The sequence below is a fragment of the Diadema antillarum genome, unplaced genomic scaffold (assembly GCF_040938485.1).
Source record: "Diadema antillarum isolate AM-2024a unplaced genomic scaffold, OU_Dant_1.0 scf00000064, whole genome shotgun sequence".
NCBI classification, from domain to species: domain Eukaryota; kingdom Metazoa; phylum Echinodermata; class Echinoidea; order Diadematoida; family Diadematidae; genus Diadema; species Diadema antillarum.
In genome coordinates this window covers 1,860,996-1,870,000 of record NW_027270953.1, presented here as the reverse complement: position 1 = coordinate 1,870,000, position 9,005 = coordinate 1,860,996, and the positions used below count along the sequence as shown (strand labels likewise).

Sequence of the window (9,005 nt, the reverse complement as noted above, 5' to 3'; positions counted from 1 at the left end):
CTGTCACACCCGCCTTTGTTCTTGTGTTCGCACAGGCGTCACGTCCCTTTTGTTGAAAACGCAAGCAATTGCTTGTGCGGGACAAGTAAAAGGTATAAGCACAAGCAAAAGGTTATGTATTTTATCGATTTAAGCAATTGCTTGAGCTAGACCTTTTGCTAGACGAGCTTGTGCTTTTGCTTCAAGCAATAAATTGTTTGTTTAATGCATTCGGCCCACTGTATGAAGTGACATAATGTGCAGCATGGAGAGTGAACAATCATTGGTAAGATAGATTGAATGCTTTCATATTAATACAGGTTTTCCCACTCAATTTCATCAGATCATATTTATGAAAAAGTTTCACACTATTAGATATAAGTCATGCATAAGTGAATATAACGTATGCGTGTATGCGTATGAAAGTTGTTTCAGATGACTTTGTCGAAGAATTATGAAGTTCAGGGTAAGTCAAAGGTCCCATTTCAATAACCATTAAGTTTGCATTGCTTGTTTAAACAGATGAAATGCAACAAAGAACATATTACGCTGTAATGGAAAAACACTGCCCATATGCTGTAAATGTTTGCTGTTTGAATTTCTTATTGTTCCTCATGGCAGTGCTGATACGAATTTTAATGCATTTCTAGCCCAATTTTAATTTGAACCCGCTTTTTACACGGGCATGTGAGAAAATCATGAAAAAGAATGCTGATGAAATCAAATTTGATGAGCTAGATAGCACTTTTGAATGTTGATTTCGAAGATCGTTTAAATTCGCTCGAATTTGAATGATCGCACCTGTTAAATCGAACGCAAATCTGATGAAATTATACGGGAAAACCTATATTACGTAAAATATTTTTCTTCGAATTCTTACGTTATTGTTCCGCAGTGGGCAGTTGACCTTCCGTAGAAGACATAATACCACCAGCACGACCACGACCAGTCCCGGGATTACGATGACACAGATCACTACAATGATTATCGTTTTCTTATTACCTTGCGACAAACCTGTCAATGTGAAAAAAAACCCAAACAAACAATAAAATGGAAGGTATAGACTGTAAGCCAGTGGAGCAGATGCATATTCCCACTAGAGTTAGATAAGCTGCAGTGCCGTGTACTAGTTTACATGCACGGCAAAGGTTTGTTTGTTTGTTTGTTTTTTTTTTTTTTTGATAAAGTAAGGTTTTCCTGGTCAATTTCATAATTTTGCCATTCAAGTTCCTATTTCGAGCATTCAATTTCACGCATTCCACGCTCTCAGCACTGAATCAGCAATCACATTCAAAATCAGACCATTCAAATTCAATATCGGAGCAATCAATATTGATGTTGATTTAGTCATTCAAATCTAAGATAGGAGCATGTATTTCACTGACTGACTGAGCAATGAGTTTTCAAGTTCATTTCAAGCAGGCGCTTGGCAGCAAGAAATATTGTCGGTTATTATGAGAAGGCAACCATGCATGTTCCAAATAAGTGCATTCAATTTAAAATAGTTTTTGCATTCATTCAGCTTGGGGCCACGCTTGCGTGTCTTTTCCACCACCTTTGAATAGATTGGTCTTCATGATGATAATTTATTTTGCCCTATACGCCAACCATGTCATTCTAAAATTGAACATCACGATGTTAAAATGGCAGTCGTATATACACCCACATCAAGCACTATACTCAAGTATATACAAACGATCATAAACTAAAGAGAGGTTGACTGGCATCTTTGAGAAAAGCGATTTCCACTTCATTGAAACTGATAACATAAGCACACGTCTTGCTTGTTGTTTTGTGATATCTTATTGGTTTACATTTGCGGGACTAGGTGAGATCTGGATTTTTGTTTCAGTTTGTCTTTGAATTGATGCATTATGTGGTTAGTGTTGGGGCATTGTCCTTTTTTAGTGCATGCAGTGTCACCAAGTAGTATGTTTAAATTGTCATTGTGTTGTTTGGATGCACTGCTGAATGGGCCTTATAATTCAAAATGTCTTGAAATGATAAACCACGAATACAACAGAATAATACAACAGCAATGAACATATCATAATTTAATGCATATAAGCCTTGGTTGTGTATAAACCTCTTTGCTTGTTTTGTAAGAAACTTTCGCCCAGTATACTAATACTGTTTGCCCCAGAATCACCCCCATTACCCCATTCTTCAAAAAGCTGCTCTATTTACTTTGTTAACAAATTGATTGCACGAAGAATGAAACTGGTCAATTGAAAATGAAATTGAACGCCCCAAACAAGCTCATTGGGACTACCGCGTGAATTTGAATGCACGGGTAGGAAATAACGTGTGTGAAATGCCCGCATTCGGAAATGAACGCTCATGCGTGAATTTAATTTGAAGGAAACGAAATGGAGCTTCCTTAAATGAGATTGATTGCTCGGATTCTAAATTTGAATGCCCGAATATCTTCGCCTGCGTGCGATGCGTGAATTTGAATGTGCATTTATGAATTGGAATGACAAAGGCATGAAATTGTCCGGAAAACCTATTTATTTCAGGGCGCCCTCTTCCGCTATGTGTATTTGAAATCTATAGATGTGAGGATTAAAAAAAAAATCCAATGTTGCTTAATGTTAGTCAATCGTGCATTATTTACACTTTGGGACTCCCTAAGTGCATAAAGTTTAGCATCATGGGTATATCTCTATGTACTTCAACTTTATAGGCCGTGAAATTTAGGTGAGAAATAAAATGGTTTGACTGAATTTGGCTGTCCGTTTGTCCGTTTGTTCGTGAGGACTCGCGGAGATCTGGAGACATATCTGAAATGCACGCGGTCATCAAGCACTTTGTGATATAGTTCTCTTTGTTCTATAGACCGGGAAAACACATAAAAGCAATGCAGGGAGCCTGCCCACTTTCAAAATTTTGGTGGCCACCAAAACAACGTCTTTTCTTAAACAACATGGTGTTCCGACATCTATTTCCATCACTAAAAATGTCAAGCCTGTGTTAAATAACTGGTATTCATCAATGGCCATTCATCTATAGCGCATTTTCCCTTCCAATCACCGAAATCTATAATGTAACCGAGTAAACTCATTGTACCGTTTTCAGGAGCACGATTTCCAGACCCAGTTACAATTGTCGTCTTGTTACTGCTCTGTGTTGTCTTACAGTTCTCACAAGTTGTCATAGCAACGTCACTTTCGTCTGTTTGGCTGTCCCGGGTGGACACTGACACTCTTGAGGGTGTTGTGGTTGATTCTTGTGAAGTCGTCGAAGTTGTCGTTGTTTCACAGACTGTGTCTTTCGCAATATCGCAAGAAGTTATAGTCATGGCATCCGTTCCATCACATTCCGAGCATTCGTGACAATTTGTGCAATTATTGAAATTAGCCAGGAAGAATTTATGAGGACAATCTTCACATCTACAGGTGAGAAAATGAAACAAGGTGAAAAGAGAAAGGGAGATAAAGTAAGCACACTCATAAAGACTCTCATAATCTGCGCAATTCTAAGGAGACTCTTCTCTTACAAATCCCAGCAAGCAAAATAAAACGCCCAAAAGGAAAAAAATTAGAAAGAAAGGAAGAAAGAAAGAAAGAAAGAGAAAAGAAACAATGGGAGACGAAGCATTACTTTTGCCTGCGCAGATCCCAAACTGTGGACTGACTTATCATTAGAAGTCAGGAAATTCCTAACTCAAGACAATTTCCTTTTTTTTCTTTTTTTTCGCTTGTGAACTGTTCATTATCTTCAAGTACATCAGAAACTTTTGCAATGCAGAATATATGTACATAGATTTGCGCTTTGTAAATTTATTTCATTATCATTAAAAAAAAGTTTTTTTTTTTCCTCCCCAGTGGAAACGATGGAATGGAGTCATAACAAAAACCTTTAAACTGTCCTGATTCCACAGCAATATTCCTTTTTACTTTGTTTCAGGAAATAAAAAAAAAAATACGCAACCACTTATGAAAGTCATGTTAATCAACGGTGTCGAGATAATTTGAAACTTCCAAACATTTTATTGGTACCATGGTCACTGTTCCATGGCTGTATCAGAGAACACGAAAACGTGATTAAAAATCTAGGAAGTATACAGGGCCTACTAACTGATTGTGGGGTTTCCTTTTTGTTGTTGTTTGGTTATCCTGTATGTCAGCCTAAGTTCCACGAAAGTGCAGGCTCTGCCCCGGCAAGAACCCGCTTACTACATTTGTATATGCGAATATTGGGGGTTGGACTGGGCATGTAGAGTCAAGTGATAGTTTAGGTTTTCTCACATAGTTGTATGTTCACTCGCATTGATACATGAACTGATTTTCTTCTGGCCCGGCTCGCAGAGCATGAGACCTGTGGCACCGTTCGGGCAATCAGAACTCTCGTCGTACATCATTGGAGAGTCAAACTCACAATCCCATTTCTGTGAAATGAATTCAGAAAAACATATCAAAGAACCCCGCTAAGAAGGTTTGAGAAAATTACATTGGCGCCATCTTATTTTATTACGTAAGCTATATAGTCCATCTTCAAGCTTCACACATTGTATTCGTATACATGTTGTAGGCTTCTTTCAAGACTAATCATTGTAGTGGATTTGTCTAGAAAAGCAAATAGGCCTACATTAATTTAATCTATTCTCCATTTCATAAGAAGAATTACATTTTCATATAGCTACTGGTGATTTCAAAGGGGACCATTAATTCATGTATTCCTTCGTCCACATATTCACGGAATATATATATATATATATATATATATATATATATATATATATATATACATATATATATGCACACACACACGCACACACACACACACACACACACACACACACATATATATATATATATATATATATATATATATATATATATATATTCATGTATTCGACTAAGACAAATGTGGGGGGTAGATTTCTGAAGCTCATCAACAAACACTTTCCCAAAAGGCACAAGCTGAACCCAATATTCAATAAGAACACGGTAAAAGTGAGCTACAGCTGCATGAAAAACATGGATGCAGTCATAAAATCCCACAACCAAAGAGTTATCGGACAATCCAAGTCACATGACACCGATCCCAAACCCAAATGCAACTGCCGCCAAAAAGATCAATGCCCGTTGAGAGGAAGATGCATGGAAACGGCTCTTGTGTATAAAGTAACCGTCAAGCATGACAATGAGGAAAAGTGCTACTACGGACTGGCGGGGGGTACCTTCAAGGACAGATATAGGAACCATGTTAAATCCATCAAGAACGAGAAATACAAAAACGAAACCCAACTCTCAAAATACATCTGGAGCCTGAAAGACAAACGCGCAAACTTCACACTGACATGAGACATCCAAAAAAAGTCAAATTTAACTCTAAGAAGGAGTGGCATGTGCAACCTCTGACTCGATGAGAAAGCCATCATCATCAGAAACAAAAAAGCACTCAATAAAAGATCAGAACTTATATCCAAATGCATACACCGGAAAAGAAAAACCATCCATGCGTCAAACCGATCCACCGCTCCACATGAGCACAGAAACACACCACTTCAGTCTGCCTGAAGATCGCGACAGCGTGAAACCGCCGGTAGCAGACAAGGCACCAAAACATGCAGGTACGCCTAATATGCTCTGCTTTACAGCATTGAGCACTTTTCAATCCTCCAGAAACCATATATTCCCGACGGATATATACCCAACGGATATATATATATATATATATATATATATATGTATATATGTATATATATATATACATATATATATATATATATATATATATATATATATATACAGTTAACAACAAAATTATTCATACCCCTGTGAAATTTTTAGTTTTGAGCAGATTTCTTATAAGTAAAGGATGGAGTGATGGTGATTGGTGTTGCATCTCAACATTTCTATTGTTATGCAAATGAGGTGAAACAGGAATTAATGTCAATTTATAGAGGACAAATAAGAGTAAAAATTTAACACCCAATCACTTTTACTCATCCTTCACTTGTAACAAATCTGCTCAAAACTAATAATTTCTCAGGGGTATGAATAATTTTGTTGTTAACTGTATATATATAGAGACATGTATACGGTATATACATTGCATTTGCTCTGCGTATTGGCAGTACTAGAAATAGTACTGCCATCCCTATCGATCCACTACTGTGGATCGCTATTTTCCAAAAAAAAAAAAAAAATGAAGTTATTTTCTGAAAGCTCGCGAAGTATACATGTATACGCATCGTTCCTTCTGATTATTGTACATATGTTGATGTATGTAATTTATTTCGTATATTACATGAACCTAAAGTTTAGACAATATCATTTCATGATACTTTGTATTACGTTTTGATTTTCGTTGATTGGAAATAAACTATGATTGATTGATTGATTGATTGAACGATAATGTCTCAATAGAGGAATTTGAACCAAAATCAAGGCAATTGGCAGTTAATGCATTCCTCTATTGTGACATTATTATTACTATATGATTGTAATATACATTTTTATACACATGAAGAGAGGGAGAAAGACACACACACAAGGGGTCTCGACCGTGTGGAGAACCAGCCTAGCTTATACACAATATATATAATTATATATATATATATATATATATATATATATATATATATATGTATATATATATATATATATATATATATATATTTCTTATCAATCAACAACGATAAATTTGATAGTGCACTTACAACATTCGAGGCCATGCTCCCATAGTTCCAGATGAGTGCAATCGACAGAAGAATATAAACAGTGTTCTTTTTCTGTGTCGCCATAATTTCTGTCTCTGGGATTTTAGAGAAATGTATATGGGCCCTACATTGAGTAAATGTATCATGATAACCGTAACATATCAAAAGATATCAAAACGACCATAATAATACAACACAATAAAAAAGGACACGATAGTGACAATATTGGTCACATTATGGACTATTGAGAAAGGTTTCACAAATCTTTATTTCTCTGCCACAAAACTACAATCATCCCCATCACGTGTCCACAATATTCTTCCAGTCTATACGAACTGAAAGGGTACACGGCATCAAAATCGGACATGAAATAATGTATTGCGGTTTAATGTCAATATGAATGATATGAACTTGAATCCAGCCAACGAACTGCAAGTAATGTAAGATATGTAAATGTGGCATAATGAAAACGTAACTACCAACGGTCGTGATTTTTTTTTTTTTTTTTTTGGGGGGGGGGTCCTTGGAAGCAGAAAGCACTATACAGAAAGCGATCACAAAACGTTAAAAAAATTCACAAGAACCTTGGATACTTATATAAGGTATAGGACACGATCAAAAAACACACAGGTTTATACACACAGTTAAAGTAGCCAGACTTGTGTCGAGCCATGAGTGCTCGCCCGAGAATACTTCAAAAAGCCTTTCTCAGAGTTGTATTGTTATCATATAAGTTGACGGCTTGTGCAGGAAATGTACAAAACAAATACATGAACGACACCATTGCTCTGATTGAGTACTTGCTTTTCTCATTGTACCCAAAATGCGACATACCGAGCCGCACGTTATCAGCCTTACATCTTGTACAGGAGTTATCACATAATAAGTCAACAGCCTGAACAGACGTAGTCCTTATCATCAATGTTTAAGGAAAACTAACATTGTATACAAAGTATATAAGGAAATGGCCTTCACATCGTTAAAGCTTACACAAAACGAGTTGTGATTACTGGTATGTAGCAGCGCATGATTATTTTCTAGTTTTAGATCAACGATCGGAATTAGGACATTGAGTAGGATTTTGTTCTAAGAATGCTTTTATCGTCTATGACAGCTCGTGAAACTTTCTTTATTCTACTTTAATTTACTTTGATAATCAATAAAGACAAAGGCAAATATTATACAAAGGTTATTACTTACATCAGGCCCAGTGCAATGCAATGATTTCACATGGTTGAAATCAAAGTTCGTCAATCAGACTTCCTGGTGTTTGAAATGCAGTGATTGATCTGAATAAACTTAATGCTCACATTGTGAATGTGACACGTAGACTGATATTGACAATCAGCGGACTCATTCTTGCACAAAAAGAGTCCTCACTTATTCAGACAGGGTAACAATTTGAGTAACATGGACCTTGATCGATGGTACCCCAGCACGCTGAAGTTTTCTCATTGTTATGGAAGCTGATGGTGGGAAAGAATGCAGAATATGTTATATTAACATACAAAAGATATACAAAAATACGCTAGGTGTAAAGCTAGTATCTTACCAACGGAGACGTCTCCGCGACGTCTCCAACTTCTCAGTCGCTGAGACGTCTCCAACATAAAAATGTCTTGCGGTCTCACCAAGGAGACGTCTCTGAGACGAGTTATGGCAGGTGTCAAAAAATTTCAAATATGAGGGAGCCATTGCAGGATCACATGACTTGATCTAGGCAGGATGTCAGCACGCAGATGGGTCACGTGGTTTCGAAAGTATGTCAAACAGCGTCAAATAGAGACCTCTCACCAGTTTTTCTGGTCTCCAGCAGGTCTCGGCGACGTCTCTGAGACGTCTCTGAGACATTGCCGAGACATCGCGGAGACGTCTCAGCAGTCGCGGATATGATTATTAGTCTCCGCGACGTCTCCGCAACTGATGGAGTCGTCTCGGAGACGTCGCGGAGACGTCTCTGCAACTAGCAAAATCTGGAGTCGCGAACTAGTCGCGAACTAGTCGCGAACTAGTTTCAAGCAGCGGTGAGATACCCCCATAAGGAAGGTACTACGAATTTGACATCAGTGACTGCCTAGCCTTAATATGGGGAGCTGAGAATGCAACGTACAATACCCTAAAATGGCATTTTAAATAATTGTATCTTGTTCTAGTCAGGAAATAACAAAACGTCTGTTGAGAACGAGAAGGGCTTGTCTTGAAAACTATGGGTTTAGTGACAACTTAACGCCCTTATCATTCTCTTCTTTGAAATACAATAAAGGATTCAGTTATTAACAGATGTCATATCATATTTGCATCTTATCCACATCACAATAAGTGGTTGTCTTTTATTCATTCTAATGACCTTACTTCC

The 9,005-nt window shown here is 37.2% G+C and overlaps 1 protein-coding gene across 1 annotated transcript in view; it reads right to left on the bottom strand.

Moving 5' to 3' along the window:
• LOC139716376 (uncharacterized) overlaps positions 1–8,669 on the bottom strand; it is a 13,565-nt gene extending 4,896 nt beyond the window's left edge. Inside the window, exons 1-5 of the mRNA XM_071627922.1 lie at positions 7,850–8,669; positions 6,650–6,744; positions 4,230–4,369; positions 3,049–3,371; positions 860–993 (exon numbers count right to left, since the gene is read on the bottom strand). Coding sequence (XP_071484023.1) covers positions 860–993; positions 3,049–3,371; positions 4,230–4,369; positions 6,650–6,733 — 681 coding nt within the window. The 5' untranslated portion in view covers positions 6,734–6,744; positions 7,850–8,669. The remainder of the gene's footprint in view (positions 1–859; positions 994–3,048; positions 3,372–4,229; positions 4,370–6,649; positions 6,745–7,849) is intronic.
• Between the last annotated feature and the right edge of the window lie 336 nt (positions 8,670–9,005).